Source organism: Lagenorhynchus albirostris, chromosome 10, assembly GCF_949774975.1.
Source record: "Lagenorhynchus albirostris chromosome 10, mLagAlb1.1, whole genome shotgun sequence".
Taxonomy (NCBI): Eukaryota; Metazoa; Chordata; class Mammalia; order Artiodactyla; family Delphinidae; genus Lagenorhynchus; species Lagenorhynchus albirostris.
The window spans coordinates 38,564,048-38,581,414 of NC_083104.1; the positions used below are offsets into that span (position 1 = coordinate 38,564,048).

Here is a 17,367-nt window from a genome sequence, read left to right on the forward strand (position 1 = left end):
AGCTCAACTATAGTGGGTAGAAAAGAGAGTGAGAGGTGAAGAACTGGAGAGGGCATGTGTAGACAACCTTTTAAACATTGACATATAATGTAAATAAAATGAACAGACAACTCTCAAAGGTACAGCACTATAAATGTTAAAATCTGTAGACACCTGTGCAACTGTCACCCAGATCAAGATATAGAATATCACCAGCCACTCCAGGAAGCCACTTTTTGCCCCCTCCAATTGATACCCCCAAAAGTAACCACCATTTTTATTTCTGTCACCAAGGATACCTTTTGTTTGTTTAATGTACACAGGTTTTGAGAGATTTTGTTGATGGTTGGGCTCAGGTTTTATAGGCAGATAATGTTCTTTCTTTTTTTTTCTTTTTTTTGTTTGGCTGTGTTGGGTCTTCATTGCTGCGGTGAGTGGGGGCTATTCTTTGTTGCGGTGCACAGGCTTTGCGGTGGCTTCTCTTGTTGTGGAGCATGGGCTCTAGGCGCACGGGCTTCAGTAGTTGTGGCACACAGGCTCAGTAGGTGTGGCTCATGGGCTCTAGAGTGCAGGCTCAGTAGTTGTGGTGCACGGGCTTAGTTGCTCCGTGGCATGTGGGATCTTCCCAGACCAGGGATCGAACCCGTGTCTCCTGCATTGTCAGGTGGATTCTTAACTGCTGCACGACCAGGGAAGTCCCTAGGCAGATAATGTTCTAATGGGAGTGGGCAGCTGGAGTTCAGACTCTGTGGGGTAGCAGGTCCTGGGCCCAGTTTTCCTGGGTTCTGTGCTTGCTCTGTCTCCAGGGACTGCATGACCAAGACTTCCTTGAGCCTCAGTTTCCCTATCTGAAGCTTGATCCTTCTCCCCTCACATCTCCTTTGAATTCTAGTAATAAATAGGGGAATTCACTGGGAGCAGTGAAAAAAAATGGAGTTTTCCAGGCCTCTTGATGGCTGTAGAGTCTAGAGCTCAGTCACTAGGGATGGGCAGGGCTAGAATCTTGGAGGCCCAGCTTTGTTTGAGCAACTGACCTGGCAACGGGGTGGGCCTGACAAACACTTCTGGCTTTCTGTAGTCTCCTCTGCTGTCTGTATCTTCAGGCCACTATGGTGCTGCTCAGGCCCCTGATGCTTCTTCTTGCTCTGGTTGTCTCTGGTGAGGAGCTGGTGGGTGGGGGAACTCCAGTTCTCACCCCCTGACTCCACAGTGGAGTCTTGATCCCTCTCAGATAAGCTACCATGGAGGACAGGGGGTGGGGGGAGCCAGGAAATGGCAAAGATCTGTATCCCTGACCCTCATTCCTTCTCTTGGCTGCTTCCTCGACCAAGTTCTCACTCCCAGTCTGTGAAATGAGCTGACCCATGGTTGGATGTGGGGGACAAGGAAGGACTTTGGCTGCTTGTTTCCAGGATGTGGCCAGGCCCTAAGGCAGAAAGGAGGGACTCTGATTGTGTATATGGTTCCATGAGAATGGGGGCCTCCAGCCTGAATCATCTCTTCCTCACAGACCTCCACTCCCTGCCCTGGTTCATAAATGTCTCTGAGAGCCAGGGACCTGGCACCATCCTTCAGTCTTTCTCCTTCAACTGCTCTTCACACACACCCACCCTGGAGTTGCTCCATGTGCAGCCACCCACCACCTTCTTCAACCCACCTAGCCTAACTAGATGGCAGGGGATCTATGTGGGCAAGGTAGGGTCATGGGCACAACTGGGGACCATGGGGGAACAAGGACAGACCCTAAATTCACAAAGCCAGAGGTGGCATAGGGGGATGGAGATCCTAGGCCCCACAGGGCACTGCCTCCTGCCACAGATGACCTTGAGCAGCTCGGCCCGGCTGGATGCCCTGACAGTGAACCACTATGAACTGCAGCTGCGGTTCACATGTGGCAACCATGTGATGGAGGGGCCACTGTCTGTGGATGTGCAGCGGGACCCTGGCCATATCCAGTGTGCTGGTCGATTTGCCAGCCCAGGTGAGGCCAGGGACAGCAGGCAGGGGGTGTGGGCAGGCATGACCTGAACAGAACCCCCCATGACCTCCCCTCTGGCCAGCTGGGGAAATCATTCAGGTGCCAGAAACTGTCAAACCTGGGGCCCGGCTGTACACTCTGCTGCTCCCAGGCCAGGGAGCCCAGGTGAGCCCTGCACATGGGCAGTGGTGGTGGTGGGGGGTAGGATGGAGGGTCGGGGGGAGATGCAGAGACCAAGCCCAGCCCCTGCGTGGCCGTGCATAGCCTGCAGAAGGATTCTTTAGTCTACAGCTGAGCCTCAGCAATGATGCATGTTTTTGGAGAGAGCCACTGAGGGCTGCCCACCCCCAATGACTATGGCTGTTCCCATAGGGACATCTCAGGGGCTGAGTTCTTCTTTAAATTCTTCTGAATTCTTCATGAAATTTCTGTATCATGAAATTTCTGTATCAGATTTCCAAAAGAAATCTAGATTAAAAACAAAATAATTAGTTTAAAAGCAGAGAGGATTGAGGATCAGGGCCCGGGGGAGCCCAGGCTAGAGTGGCAGTGGCAGGGTATGGGAGAGTTGAGAGTGGGCAGGTACCTGCTGGGTTGTTGGGGGACTTTGACAGGGATGCTTGGGGCACTGAGGGTTGGGGAAGGGGCCTCCAGCATCTCTGTCCTGTCAGATGAGCATCACCAGTGCCCAGGATCCGCCATACTTCCCTGGACCTTTCTCTATCAATGGGCAGGGTTGGCTGCAGGCGCCATCCCAGGGCCTCAAAGGCCAGGCTCAAAAGGTGAGCATGACTTGTGACCTGGAGATATCCATGAATTGGGCATAAAATGGGCAGAGCCACTACCTCCTGGAAGTTTGTTTGTTCCTGACCTCCTCAATCATGCTGCCTTTTCCAGACATAGCCCATACCTGTACCTGCTGCCCCATGCTGGCTGTACTCCCACCTTGGCCTGGTTCTGTGCTGGGCTCTGGAGTTCTAGAAAGAAGAGGGATCCCTGGCTCCAGGAGCCCATGGTGCCCCTTATAGAAAGGAGAGAGTTCTGAGCAGTCACACAGGAAGTGAAAGCTCTGGGTACAGTGCCTAGTGTAGTCTGGAGGAGGTTAGAGAAGTTCCTTCTTTAAAACTTCCACGTCTTATTGACTGACTCTTAGCAACTCTAAGATGATAATTCACTTTGTGAATGATTCATATATTACTCTTTTGGGGGCTGTATGCATCCTAAGAGAAGGACTTATGACCCAGAAGAGTGAGACACAAAGGAATATCTGTCAGCAGAGTGACAGGTCATAGGGAGGAGTGAGTGTCGGGGTTCCTTGCGGAGGTCCTGAGGTGGCGCTGCCTATTTGAAGGGACGACTGGGCACAGATATACAGGTAGACGCACACCGTGGTTCCCTTCTTGTTTTGTGTGCACCGCAGGTCTTCCAGCTTCAGATCCTAGTGAACTTTGGACAAGGCCGAAGCTGCTGTGGGATGCTGACAGTGAAAGTTTTGCCTGCTCCCTCCAGCCAGGTCTCCTTCTTGTAAGGTTCCCCTACCCTGGGAACAGTGGGGAAGGCAGGACCTAGCCCCAGGGAATTAGGAGTAGGGTTAAGGTGTGGGGCTGCTTGAGCATCCCCAGCTGGCTCCTGTACCAGGGAAGACCCAGGGGAGGGGTCCGCAGACCCCGCCGGGGTGGCGGGAGAAAGTAGGAGCCAGTGCCCCCATTTCGGTCCAGGCAGCAAGCCCAGAATATCACCATCCCGGAGAACCTGGTCCCCGGAAGTAAGGTGGTTCAGGTCCAGGCCCGGGGCTTCGATGTGCGCTACGAGATCCTCTCTCCAGTGCCCTGCCGGCTCTTCTCCATCGGACGCGGTGAGGGGCACGGAGGGCGGGTAAGGGGATGCCTCTGCGGCTGGTCTAGAAGCGACCCGCACTACCTCATCGCTCTCTTGAGTAAACGAGCCTGGTGCCGAGGCAGAAACTGGGGCGAGGTCGCGTTTGGGGGCCCGAAGTTAGAAGCGAGCCTTGGAGGAGGCGGCCAAGTGGTCAGTCTCTGCGCCCTCCCCCGCCAGCGGATCCGTGGGAGGGTGGGAACTGGACTGAGCTGGGGGCGGGGCCGAACTCTGCGTCCCCCGCCCTCCCAACCCGCCCAGTCGACGGAGTGGTCCGGACAACGTCGTCCCTGGAGCTGGCGCAAGCCCCAGACGCCGCGGTCACTAGGCTGCGGGTGAAGGCCTTTGAGCGTCTCCGGCCGTGGGCCAGCGCCGAGCTTGATTTCAAGGTGGACGTGCAGTCGGTCAACCGCTGGCCCCCGCGCTGCACACCAGCGCTGCTGGCGTGAGTATATGGGAGCCTTACCTTGGCTATTGGGTAGAGCCATGGTTCGCCGCCCAGCCCCAGCTCCCGCCCTGCCGCCCTGCCCTCTGCTCCCAGGACTCAAATCCCCGAGACCACGCCTGTGGGCACCGTGCTGAATACCTTCACTTGCACTGACCCGGACTCTCCTGGCTCCACCCTGGACTACCAGCTACTGTTCCACAGCCCTGCTGGCGCAGCCAGCCTCTGCCTTCAAGACAGAGTCCTGGAGGTGCCCAGTCCCCGATCCCAGACCCATGTGCAGAGTGCTTGAACAGGAAGGGGGGGTGGGCCAATGGTCTGCGGGAGCCGAGACCATGAGGGTGAAGGAGATGGTGGTGGAGCCAACCTGCTTTACAGTCTGGAAAACGGAGGGTCAGGGTAGGCTATCTGTGAGTAACCTGGCCTGAGGCAGCCCAGTGTGGCTCAAGGCTCTCCCAGGCCTTGGCTGGGCATCACCCTCTGGCCCCTCTGACTAGGTGAATGCCACACTGGACTGTGACACTCCTGGCGCCTGCTTTCATCATGCAGCTTCCATCCTGGTGCTTGATGGTGGTCAGCCTCTGATGACCAGTGAGTGACCATGCCCAGGCCTGGACATTCAGGACCGGGTTCTTCTATACCCTTCTTCCTATTCTCAGGATGGGGTCATCTCTCCTCCCTCAGAAACCAATAGGGCAGGGTTGTCTCCACCAAAGACCCCTGGCAGAGGCACATTTCTCCTCGCTGAGACCCCTTGGCAGGGGAGGGCTATTGTCCTTCCTCCTTCCAGAGCCTCTACCTCCTTAAGCCGCCAGGGCAGGGCTGGGCAACCCAGGCCAGCTCCCTGACTGCCAAATGGCTTCCAGCTGAGGTGCCAGTACTGGTGATGGTAACACCTGTCAACGAGTTCGCCCCAGCCTGTGTCCCACGCACATTCCGGGTTCGTGAGGATGCAGGGCCCCACGCTCTTCTGGGCTCTGTGGTGGGCAAGGACATGGATTACCCGCACGACAGCATTGAGTACTCCACCCCTGGCGGGTCTGCCACTTTTGCTGTGGACCGTCTCAGCGGTACTCCCACCCCAGGGCTGGGATGGAGGGGCGAAGCCAGAGTTGACTCTGCAAGCTGAGGCAGTGGCCACCCCTTCTAGGGGAGGTTCGCCTCCTGGGGCCTTTGGACTATGAGCTGCAGAAGTTCCACAGGCTCACTGTCCTGCTGACTGACCATAGCCAAGACCAGGACCCCACCTGCCACCGCTCAGGCTCTTGCACAATTACCATTGAGGTGGAGGTAATTGAGCCCCGAAGCCTTGGAAAGAATTGGAAAGAGTTCATATCTCCCTCTGGCCTTCTGCTTTTGCACTCTGTCTCAGGTTCCTCCACTGGCTGGCTGGAGAGGGGTGGGGTCTCACTGTGGAAAGCTTTGGAACCTGTTGCCTGATACCAAGGTTCTGGCTGTGGTGGGAGGAGGCTGAGGGGCTGGCCTGGGGGTTTGGGAGTGGGTGATCTGACTACCTGCCTGCAGGATGTGAATGACCATGCCCCCGAGTGTGAGCCCCCATTTCAGGAGCTCACCATCCACACTCACCTGGGCCGCAGCATGGAGGTGACCAGGGTGTCATGTCGGGTGCCCCAAGAGCCACAGCGCCTGGCTTTCTCCTACAGCATTGTGGGAGGTGAGGGCCAAGGGGACCACTGGGCTGTGGGGGAGAGGCAGGCCAGCAATGGTCCCCTTCTTCTGCCACTCTGTTTTCAGGGAATAGTTGGAGCCAATTCAGTCTGCAAGGAGCTGTCCTGGTGCTCAACGACCTCATGTTGGGGCCCTCCTGGCCAGAGCAGCCCCATACTTATGAGCTATTGATCCGTGTGGCCGATGCAGGTCCCTCCACCCCCCACCTCAGCACCACAGCCACTGTCATTGTGCATCTAGTTCCCTGGAGGGCCAGCACAGTGGCCACCAGCACCCACAGAGCCACAGTGAGGGGGGTCCTCAGGCCCTTGGTGGGTGGGAAGAAAGGATCTTGGAGGATGCAGGGACCTAGTTTTCCAGGTGGAACGATGGGGGAAGGCATTTCGGAGGGAACTGCTGAGTGCAAAGAGCCTGGCAATACAGAAGAGAAATCTGGGGTGTGGGGTGGCCCAGCCCTTGGAGGGCTTTGAAGGCTGGATGATCAGGGCATTTTGGTAGGGCAGTGGTGAAGCTGTGGCCCCATTTCAGGTGACTTCAATGATGACACCTCTGCTTGTGACAGACACGGAGGCTTTCTGGCAGCCGGAGCCCTGGTTTGTGGTGGTGCTGACAGTGACCAGTGCCCTTCTCCTCTTGGCTCTGGGCTGGCTCCTCAGCAGGCTCCTGTGGGGGTAGGGTTGCTATCCCTGTACTGACTGCCTCCCCCCAGCCCACTGGGGGGCTGGATCGCATCTGTGATAGCTGGTTTTACCCAAGATTGCCCAAGTTGATGAGCAGACAAACTGATATTCGGGACTGCTCTCCTTCCAGTGGTCATCAGGTTAGAGGCAGAGATACACTGGGAGAAAATTGTCTCCATCGCTGGCAGAACCCAGTCCTGGAATGAGATGAGGCCCAGGGCTTTAGAATCTGAGTCTGTCATGCATTGGGCATTTATCCCTATTTCTGACCCCTGCCCTCCATTTGAAACCTGACCTTCCCCTTAGACTCTGAGTTTCTTGTGAGCACAGGACTGAACCCAGGGGTAGGTGGGAGTAACAATGTGGGCACTGCATACAGACATAGGCTATCCCCAATAAAAGGGGCAGATGAATGGTGCTGGTTTCTGGAGCCAGCAGGTCTGCTGCTCTCACTGCTTGGTCCCTCCTCCTGGCATTTTAGGTTGGCCCAGGTGCTACAGGTACCAAGCAAACCAACCCAGGCTCTACTGCTGAACAGGTAAGCCTCCTTTGCATACCTCTATGCCTGGAAGTACATCTCTTAAACTCAGGCTGGGGCCCAGAGCCCTATCCTGTACTCCAGCTCCTACTTGGCCCCAGTATCCAGGGAACTGAGGGGTCCGTTGAGGGGTTCATGGAGGCACCGAGGATGGAGACACCCCAGGCACCCAGCAGTGTCATGAGCCTGGTATGTCAACCTACCATCCTGTGCAGTGGGCACTGAGGCTGCTGCAGAGTGCTCCCCTGCCAAGCCTGCCCCTTTTCCCATGGATGGCTGTTTCTGTGGGAGGGCCCATACCAGCACCATCAGCATGGAGGAGGCAGGTGGGCTCCTGACCCTTCTGGGGGCAGGCCTCCACCTGCTCCCCATGGGCAGGGTTCAACTCATTGCACCCTCTCATTCTTCACCTCAGCAGCATTTTGATGGCAGAGCACAGGACCCCCGTGAGTCCCCCTCTTTCCAAACCATTCTCTACTTGGGCCCACTTTCTTTCCATACCCCATTTCAGTATCTCTGCCTCCCACCACGCATCCTATCTACTGTTTCCCTGAATGGGGTCTCTTCTCACCCCCACTCACCCCTCAGCCAGTGTTTGCCAAACACCTGGCGAACGTGATCTGGTTCCTGCCCATGGGGGAAAGGGGGAAAGGTGGTGAGGGAAGAGGCCCCCAAATGCTCCGCTGTCACCGTGAATTATAGCAGAGTAATCTGGCACTGGGCTTAGGGGAGCTGGTGTCCAGTTTTGGGGAATAATGGATGCTTCCTGTGCATTTGAGCCAGACCTCAAAGGATGTGCTGAGAAAGGAGGGAGAGGACAAGCTGGATCAAGCAGAAGGGAGGGGGTCACACCAAGGGTCCTGGAATACCTTTCCCTGTCCTTAGGGGATGGAGGTAGTTCTGCTGAAGCCAGCAGTACCCTCCCTCTCCCCTGACCATCTGAGCTTAGGTACAAGCAGAGATTACCTGTTCAACACGCACACAGGAGCCCGGCGCTGGCTCTGAGGCCAAGAAGCTGCATCATATTTGTGGAATTTCTTCTTCACATGATTATGTGTTTTCAAGTTGATTCAATAATAAACAAAATTACAAAGAGAAGAGTCCTAGCCTTGTAACTTACATGTGGGAGAAGCTCTGAGATCTGTGCTTCCTTGTTCTCACTTGGAGAATGCCCTGTCTTGTGGAAACATTGTAGGGAGTAGTAAGGTTATTTTTCTTTTAAGAAGGCATTGTACAATGCTCTGAAATGTAAGAAGCTGTTATCCTTGCCAGTGACTGAGGGGGACTGAGGGGGCCTCCAGTTGGCCTGTCCCCTCAGAGGACACCTGCTCTGGCAGATGGGAAGGGCCCAAGAGCTTCCTTTTCCCACTGAAAGGAGAGCATTGTTCGTTTGAGAGCCCCACCAACTTCCAGGGCAGTTTGCCAACTGTATGTGGAGGTTTTCTTGAAAAGGATATGGAGCTTTTGCATTGAGGTGAGGGTTGGTGCAGACTTGAGCACCCTGTGGCATGGGTGGCCATGGAGGGATTGAGAGTAGCCCCCTTTTGAGCAGGTGTTCCCATTTCCTCCTTATCTGTTTCTTCTAGTTCCAGGGCCCTCTGTCCTCCCTGTGCTGAGCTGAGCTGCTGCACATGGCCGGGTGGCCTACAGTAGCCTGCAGGAGGGTGGGTTCTGTTGGGTGCAGTGCTAGCTCACTCCCAATACCCAGCCTGGCATCAGGTCTCAGGTTACTGACAGCTCTCCCAGAGGACCTGCTGTCTTGGTGGAGGCTACCTTTACTGTGGTGTCCCCAGGTTCTCTCAATCTTCTCCCCTCTGTCAGGTCTGTGGACTTGAACCATCTTAGGGTACCAGAGATCCTCCCTTACTGAGCCAGTTATGGTACCCCAGGTGGAGGGAGAAGCTGAGTGCCTTCTGTGGGAAAAATATGCTTCACGGTGCTTCCAATAAAGTGAGGGTGTTAGAGCTGGCCTCAGGGCCAGCAACTTGACAGCAGGCCCTTACTGGAAGGGGTTGCAGGTGGATTTTTTCTGAGCACTTTACCCTGCTCTAAGGGCTTATTAAATCCTCATCTCTGAGGAGCTTAATTTTTATCCTCATTCCGCAGGTGGGGCAACCAAGCCTCAATAGTAACAAAACTAGCTAGTCCAGGTACTTGATGTGGGTCAGGCTGTGCGACTGCATCAGATGCCAAGCCCAGGGCTAGGTTCTCTGCATGGGGGGTAACGGTCTTCCCAAGACTCATAGTTGGCCTCGGGGGCAGATCATGACAATCCAGGGCAAAAGATGTTATAAGAACTCAAGACGAGATGCTCTAGGGTAGGAAGAAAGAGTGCCCGCTGTGTGCCAGGTCTTGTGCTGGGGACTGAATTGGGGACTGAACTCCAGGCAGGACAAACGTGGGCAACAGGCCAGGGACTGCTGGGGCAGCACAAAAGGCTGATGAAGGGCAAACCTAGGGAAGCCGCTGGGAAGAGGGCATTATACACTGGAGCCGGTAAGAGGAGGCACGAAACCTGGTGCTTACATTTCCAGAGGTGGTGTAACCTTGGCCCGGCCTCCCCCTCTGAGCCTCAGCTTCCTCACTAGGGAGGGACAAGTCCTGCCTTCTAGGGTGAGTGATTAAAAAAAAAAAAAGGGATGTAGCACACAGCAAACATTCCCTAAGCATGCGTGGAAGAAGACGCTGCCGGCTGCGCACGGGGGCGGCATACTAGGAGATGCCAAGGGTGCTACGGACTCGGAGTACCCCGTGAAAGCTCTGCCGCCAGCAACTCCGGGAACGGCGCGCATGCGCCAACCCGTGCCGTCACAGTCACGTGCTGAGGCGTTCGGCACGGGCCGCGAGAGGCAGGGTCTGACTGACAAGCTGGCCGACCTGTCAGCGGGAGGCACTCTCCTGGGCGTCGGACAAAGAGGTTGTTGATTGGGGATATTCTGAGCCGGGGGCGGGTTCTTTGCCGTCCAGGTTACTATGACGCCCGGCCCCCGCCCCCTCGGCTGGCCGCCATCTTGTTGTTGATCCGTACCTAGTGGGCAGCGCCGGGAGGTGGTCCGAGCGGCCGGTGTGGGGCCGCTGTTGCGGGGCTCAGCCACCTGCGTTGCCTGCCAGGGGGCGGGTCGAAACCTGGAGGCCCGGGGGGCCCAGCTCCCGTGGGGAGCCGTGGGCGCCCGCTGCCCGGGCCGGCCGGTGAGTGACAGGAGCCGGGCCGAAAGACCGGCCTGACGCCGCGGGGCGGGCGGCAGCGGGCGCGGGGTTGGAGCTGGCGCGCGCAGGGAAGGGGTATCGGCTGAGCATCGCTCGATCGTCCTGACGGGCCGCCCGTGGAGCCTCCTAGATGCTGGTGCCGAGGTCGGAGGACGGCCTCGGGGTGGAGGTCCGAGAGCCCCGCTCCCGAGGTGTAGCGGGAAACTAGTTTCTGTGACTACAGCCCTGGGCTCCGCTGACCCGCAGCGCTGAAACGTGTCCAGTGCCAGCTTGATGCTCTCCGGGGTCTTGTGTTGTTCCCAGGTGAGAAACACACGTACCATTTTCTTAGATGTCGCTCCTGCGACTGATTTTCAGACCGCCTGAGACTAAGACTAGACGAAACAGTCGAAAGCCCCCGCGAACCAGGCAGGCCAGTGTGACGGCCCTGTGATTCTGACAGGGCGAAGGCCCTCTGCCCGGCGCCTGCCTTCTGTGCTTCTCGGAGCTTACCGTTTGCTTCTTCCTGAAGGGCCTGGTTAAATGTTCATGATGCCCGAATTTTATTTTGGGACAGAATTTCTTTGGTTCTGGACCACCACTCTTTGGAGTTGTGGTAAGGCTCTTTTGCCTCTGGGAGAAAGTGAATATTATGGTGGTGAGTTGATTGATCTTATCTCCTAAGGAGATAATCTGGCAAGTGTAATCAGGAGACAGAGGAAATGTGGGAGTGTGCTAGAATCAGAAAAAGAAATGAAACTTCTTTTTGTCTCGTGAATGCCAAATTAACTTTTAATAGAGTAAATGTATCTTGCGCAATGAAAACAGACCGCCAGCCCCCGCTTCTTGTGAGGGTAGGAGGGTTAGAGACGCTGGGCAAGGTGTGCAGGTCTAGGAAGAGTTCTGAGTGTTCCAAAACACATTTCTCTTTCCCTGTGGTCCTTTGGCTTCTCAGCATAGGCTCCTGTATATGGTCTTACAGCAAGCCTGCCTGAGACGACTAAGAAGTCAAGCAACAATACTTTGTGGGTTTGTGTCAGGATCTTGTCGCCTCAGAATGTGTTATTTTGAAGGAAACTAGCTGTTTGGTCAGGAGATCTTTTTGGAGAAGATGCTGAAACCAGAGGCAGCTGGTGGCCTCTTGCTGTTTCCCTTACTTGTGAGAAGAGAGAGAAGTTGAGTGAGTAGTTTTTAGATATTTTATTACCCTCCCTTGGGCCATTTTTTGAATGTTGAATGAGTTTTGATTTTGGTGAGACTAGTTCCTTGGGCAGTTCTTTACAAGAAAGGAGGGAGATATGAAAATACTAGGAACTTCTCAAAATGGCCTCAATCTAACTTCCCCCCAACCCCCCCCATTAACACTTCCTTTAGAAAGTTAAGGCTGCCACAGGGTTAAATTCTCGCTGTTTTCTTTCCTTTTTTTTTAAAGATTTTTTTTGATGTTGACCATTTTTAAAGTCTTTATTGAATTTGTTATAATATTGCTTCTGTTTTCTGTTTTGGTTTTTTGGCTGTGAGGCATGTGGGATCTTAGCTCCCCAACCTGGGATGGAACCCACACCCCCTGCATTGGGAGGCGAAGTCTTAACTACTGGAGCGCCAGGGAAGTCCCCAGATTCTCGCTGTTTTCTATTAAAACAACCCTAAGTTAGGCTCTTAACATATTTTGGGTATCTGACCTCTTAGAGATATAGAAAGAGACAGATCCACTCAGTCAACTTCACTACACTAACTTTTGCATGCAATTTTAGGGAGGTCGGGGGTCCATTAAAGTCCATTCGTAGTCTAACCCTGTGTTAGAATTGCTGCCCCAAGGAAATTATAAAATATCCAAGAACTTTATTGCCTTTGTTTAATGCTTTTACTGCCTCATGAATACTTATGAGTATTGGATGATGCTTGCTTGATTCAGTGTATGTTATTAATAGCAGTACTTCTGTGCTGGGCATTTTTAAGTGCAGATGAGTAGGGATGTTAGAATAGTGGCCCTTCCATCTACTTTAACTTTGTATTTACATAATTCACTTGTAAATGTCAACACTTTTAACTATTATGAGCAACAGACATAATTCACAACTATGGAGATCCTACACCAAAGTCAAACTGCTGCAGACTTATGGGATGAGATCTGATGTCCTAATGTGGCATTTAAGGTGCTGCTGCCCAGCTGGCCGCAACCCACCTCTTCAGGGTTTGTCCTAACCCCACTAACCAGATGGTTTGGTAAACATTCCATACATGATATTTACTTAGATCCTTTTACCAGCTAATCCATTGGCTTTTGCCCCTCTTTGCCTTCAGTGTCACTTCTCTTTTCTCCAGAGTCCAGCTCACATCCCTCCTACCTCCTTTATGAAACACTCCCGAAACATTCCAGTTCTTGGGAATACTCCACTCCCTCTGAACTGCAGTGGTATCATTGCCCTTATTAAAAAACCAAACAAGCAAACAAAAAAACACAGTATATACTCTTTTGAGAATAATTGTTTTCTCTGATTAGACCTAACCCCTTTCCTATAGAGATTGTGTTTTTGTGTCTTGTACCTGCATGTAGTAGATAAGGACTAAACGTTTACAAAAATGTGCTAAATTTGTCTGAGTTAGAACACCCTCTAATTAAATAGGGAAATGGAGGGAATGGGCAAGTAGAAATGAGAATTTGGCCATGGATCTCCACCTCCTACGCTGCCTGGAGTGCTTGCACTCTAGCACCTTATGGAGGCCCATTCCTCATTCTGCAGGAGGCAGTAGAACTTGCTCAAAGTGCATGACTGAAGCCTGAGAACAGAAAGCAATTCTGCATCTCAGAAGGGGCTATGCGACTCAACCCGCTTCCTGGCTAAGATGCCACTTTTTTTTTTTTTTGTGGTACGCAGGCCTCTCACTGTTGTGGCCCCTCCCGTTGCGGAGCACAGGCTCCGGAGGCGCAGGCTCAGCGGCTGTGGCTCACGGGCCCAGCCGCTCCGCGGCATGTGGGATCCTCCCGGACTGGGGCACGAACCTGTGTCCCCTGCATCAGCAGGCGGACTCTCAACCACTGCGCCACCAGGGAAGCCCGGCTCTCAATCTTTAACTTAAAAGGTTAATGCTAGTTTAGCTTCTTAATCAGATTATAGTATGGATGCAGATCATTTTTCAAAGTTCTCTAGAGGTACTAGTTTGAGAACGATTGGTATAAAACTATGATTTGAGCCACAGATTTCTGAACATTGCCCGTAGAATAAGCCTGGTCGTGTTGATATCAAGGTTGTTTGGTTTAGGCGTCCAGGGATTGCATCTGTTTTTAGGCCCAGGGAGGGCACAGCTCATGAGTGTGATACGTCTTCGGAGGAGACTAGCATTCGGATTGTTATTTCTATGGGTAAGACTATTCGGTTGTCCACTTCTAGTAGTCGTAGCTCTCCTGGTTTTAGGTCTGATGTTGGGATTATGTAAGAGTCGAAATTTAGGTCTTCATAGTCGGTGTATTCGTAGCTTCAGTATCATTGGTGGCCTCTTGTTTTTACAGTGAGAGAAGGGTTATTAATTTCATCTATTATGTAGAGGATTCGTAGGGAGGGTAAGGCAATTAGAATTAAAATGATGGCTGGAAGGATAGTTCAAACAGTCTCTACCTCTTTGGCGTCTATTGTACTGGTATGTGTTAGTTTGGTTGTAAGTATTAGGGTGATGATATAGAGGACTAGGGAGCTAATTAGGAAAACAATTATTAATGTATGATCGTGGAAGTGTAGGAGTTCTTCTATAATGGGTGATGTTGCATCTTGGAAGCCTAGTTGAAAGCGATATGCCATGGAGATATACAGGATTTTCACTTGTGACTTAACTTTGACAAAGTTATGTAAGGTTTTACTAATATCTCATTTATAAAGAAAGACATAGTGGTTATGGTGTTGGCTTGAAACCGATTAGAGAGGGTTCGATTCCTTCCTTTCTTGATCATTTTGGGTTGACGTATGCTGGTTCTTCAAATGTGTGATATGGCGGAGGACACCCATTTAGTCATTCAAGGTTTGTGGAGGTGAGGTCTACTGTTAATACTTCTCGTTTGGATGTAAACGCTTCTCAGATAATGAAAATTATTAGTATAACTGCTGTTAGTGAGATGAAAGAGCCTATGGATGAGATAGTGTTTCATGTTGTGTAGGCGTCTGGGTAGTCGGAATATCGTCGAGGTATGCCGGATAAGCCTAAGAAATGTTATGGGAAGAATGTTAGGTTTACACCTACGAATATAATTATAAAGTGGATTTTTGCTCATGTTGAGTTAAGTGTGTATCCCGATAATAGTGGGAATCAGTGGGCAAATCCTCCTATGATGGCGAAGACAGCTCCTATTGAAAGTACGTAGTGAAAGTGGGCGACTACGTAGTATATCATGAAGAACAGTGTCTAGTGATGAATTAGCTAGAACGATGCCAGTTAGGCCACCTACTGTGAAGAGGAAAATAAAACCTAAGGCTCATATTAGAGCGGGGGATCATTTAATATTCCCTCTGTGAAGTGTTGCTAATCAACTAAAGACTTTTACTCTTGTGGGGATAGCAATGATTATAGTGGCTGATGTAAAATATGCTCGTGTGTCAACATCTATACCAACTGTGAATATATGATGAGCCCATACAATAAAGCCTAAGAACCCGATAGAAATTATGGCTCAGACTATTCCCATATACCCGAAAAGTTCTTTTTTTCCCGAGTAGTAGGTTACAATGTGTGAAATTATTCCGAAGCCAGGAAGGATTAGAATATATACTTTGGGGTGACCAAAGAATCAAAATTGATGTTGATACAGGATTGGGTCTCCCCCTCCTGCAGGATCAAAGAAGATTGTGTTTAGGTTCTGGTCAGTTAATAGTATGGTAATTCCAGCTGCTAAGACGGGTAGTGACAATAGGAGTAGTACTGCTGTGACTAGGACTGATCATACGAAGATCAGTATATTATGAGCATCTGGGTTGGTAAACGATGCATTTACATCAAGGGCTAGCTGGCAGTAAATTAGGGAAGCAGGGTGTAAGGACAGTGGTGAGTGGTGGGGACTTCGGTGATCTAGCAACCACAGGCGCTATTGGAAAAGGGGCACTGTTTCTTAGTTTTAGCCAGTTGTTGTGTTACCAGATCTTGTGATTTTGGGGGTTTTTTTTTAAAGGAAAACCAGAAATCTGGATTTTCATGTGAAATTTCCTGATTTTAAAGTTTGGTGATGAATTAAAATTTGAGCCACTCCAGTGATCAGAGAAAACCCTTTGCAGACCAGAAATGGTGAAAAATTTGAATTGCCTGGTATACATTCCCAGCTGAGGTTGAATCAGGTGACACGCTGCCATCTTGTTTCAGCTGTAATACATATTTCCCTTGATTTCCAATGAAAGTAGAGTGCTTTCAGATGGAAGTAGAGTGCTCCTATGAAACCTTTCATGAGCCAAACGGCTTAAAGTGAAGAAGCAATTACCTTAGGACATATCTTCTAGTTGTGGCATGCGAACTCTTAGTTGCAGCATGCATGTGGGATCTAGTGCTCTGACCAGGGATCGAACCCGGGCCCCCTGCATTTGGAGCGCAGAGTCTTAACCACTACACCACCAGGGAAGTCCCCAGTTTACTGTATTTTTTATAGTTTGTTGGGAGAGAGAACTAATATGTAGTATTCCTCTTGCTTGATTGGAATCTTTATTCCCTGGTCTTCATGTTTTTCTTTTGAATAACTAAGTGGATAAGAGAAGGAATTTCTTTTTTAATAGACCTATGAGACAAGTAGTAGTACATTCACTTTACATTTGACGAAATGAAGTGAGAATAATGTTTAGGCCACACAGCCAGGGAGTATCAGTGCTCAGACAGTGCCCATGCCTTGTCATGATAAATAGGCTCTGCTTCAGTGTTTGTTTAAGTACATATTTTTTTTTTGCCCCTCAAATGATTAGATTTCCCTGTTAAATTTTTGTCTTCTTTTAAAGTAACTTTTATTGAAGCATAAAATATATATAAAGTACACAAAATTACATGATTTTTTACACCTGTATATACCTAACAACCACCCAGATAAAAAATTAGAACATTTGAATAATTTGGCTCTTGGGGGACTTCCCTCGCGGTCCAGTGGTTAAGACTGTGTGCTTTTACTGCAGGGGGCATGAGTTCAGTCGCTGGTTGGGGACCTAAGATCCCTCATGCCGCACAGCGTGGCCCAAAAAAACAAAATAAAAGAGCAAAAACAAAACAAAAAAATTGGCTTTAAAAAAAATAGATTTTGGGACTTCCCTGGTGGCACAGTGGTTAAGAATCCGCCTGCCAGTGCAAGGGACATGGGTTCGATTCCTGGTCTGGAAAGATCCCCCATGCCGCGGAGCAACTAAGCCCATGTGCCACAACTACTGAGCCTGCACTCCAGAGCCCGTGAGCCACAACTACTGAGCCCGTGTGCCTAGAGCCTATGCTCTGCAACAAGACAAGCCACCTCAATGAGAAGCCTGCGTACCGCAACCAAGAGTAGCCCCTGCTCGCCTCAAAAGAAAGCCTGTGCGCAGCAATGAAGACCCAATGCAGCCAAAACTTAAATAAATAAATAAAAATTGTTTAAAAAGATAAAAAATAGATTTTGTTTTTTAGAGCAGTTTTAGGTTCATAGCATAATTTGAGTGGAGACTTCCCATATACCCCTAGGCCCCGCTCATACATATCAACATTCCACACCAGAGTGGTACATTTGCTACAGTTGATGAACGTACATTGACACATCATTATCACTCAAAGTCTGTAGTTTATGTACCTTTTATGGGTTTTTACAAATGTATAACCACATATATCTACCATTATAGTATCATACAGAATAGTTCCACTGTCCTAAAAAAAATCTCTGTTCTTCTGTTCATCCCTTCCTCTCCCTCAGCCTCTGGCAATCACTAATCTTTTTTTTTTTTTTAATATTTTATTTATTTATTTGGCTGTGCTGGGTCTTAGTTGCTGCACGCGGGATCTTCGTTGCGGCATG

The 17,367-nt window shown here is 51.0% G+C and overlaps 2 protein-coding genes and 1 pseudogene across 6 annotated transcripts in view; 2 read left to right on the forward strand and 1 right to left on the reverse strand.

Moving 5' to 3' along the window:
• Positions 1-1,452: 1,452 nt before the first annotated feature.
• On the forward strand, positions 1,453-8,215 carry CDHR4 (cadherin related family member 4). The gene is made up of 17 exons (XM_060163895.1): positions 1,453-1,960; positions 2,040-2,122; positions 2,629-2,739; positions 3,378-3,481; positions 3,676-3,812; positions 4,094-4,277; positions 4,374-4,527; positions 4,775-4,868; positions 5,144-5,347; positions 5,428-5,567; positions 5,802-5,952; positions 6,033-6,253; positions 6,495-6,637; positions 7,128-7,184; positions 7,286-7,373; positions 7,603-7,630; positions 8,134-8,215. The coding sequence occupies exons 1-17, from the start codon at positions 1,453-1,455 to the stop codon at positions 8,187-8,189; spliced, it is 2,463 nt and encodes an 820-aa protein (XP_060019878.1). The 3' UTR covers positions 8,190-8,215.
• Positions 8,216-10,193: 1,978 nt separating this feature from the next.
• IP6K1 (inositol hexakisphosphate kinase 1) overlaps positions 10,194-17,367 on the forward strand; it is a 74,083-nt gene continuing 66,909 nt past the window's right edge. For 3 of the 5 annotated variants that reach the window (XM_060161857.1, XM_060161855.1, XM_060161859.1), the window contains exon 1: positions 10,194-10,694. The gene's annotated coding sequence lies outside the window, so the exon portion shown is untranslated. The remainder of the gene's footprint in view (positions 10,695-17,367) is intronic. The other 2 variants (XM_060161858.1, XM_060161856.1) reach the window with 1 other exon arrangement.
• On the reverse strand, positions 13,502-14,167 carry LOC132527003 (cytochrome c oxidase subunit 2-like; annotated as a pseudogene).

Bases quoted from the DNA above. Each gene is read 5' to 3' on its own strand.
- CDHR4 (XM_060163895.1), top strand. From the start codon at position 1,453: ATGGGGGCCTCCAGCCTGAATCATCTCTTCCTCACAGACCTCCACTCC. The intron at 7,185-7,285 runs GTAAGCCTCCTT...ACTTGGCCCCAG, and splicing joins CAGGCTCTACTGCTGAACAG to TATCCAGGGAACTGAGGGGT. The intron at 7,374-7,602 runs GTATGTCAACCT...TCACCTCAGCAG, and splicing joins CCAGCAGTGTCATGAGCCTG to CATTTTGATGGCAGAGCACA.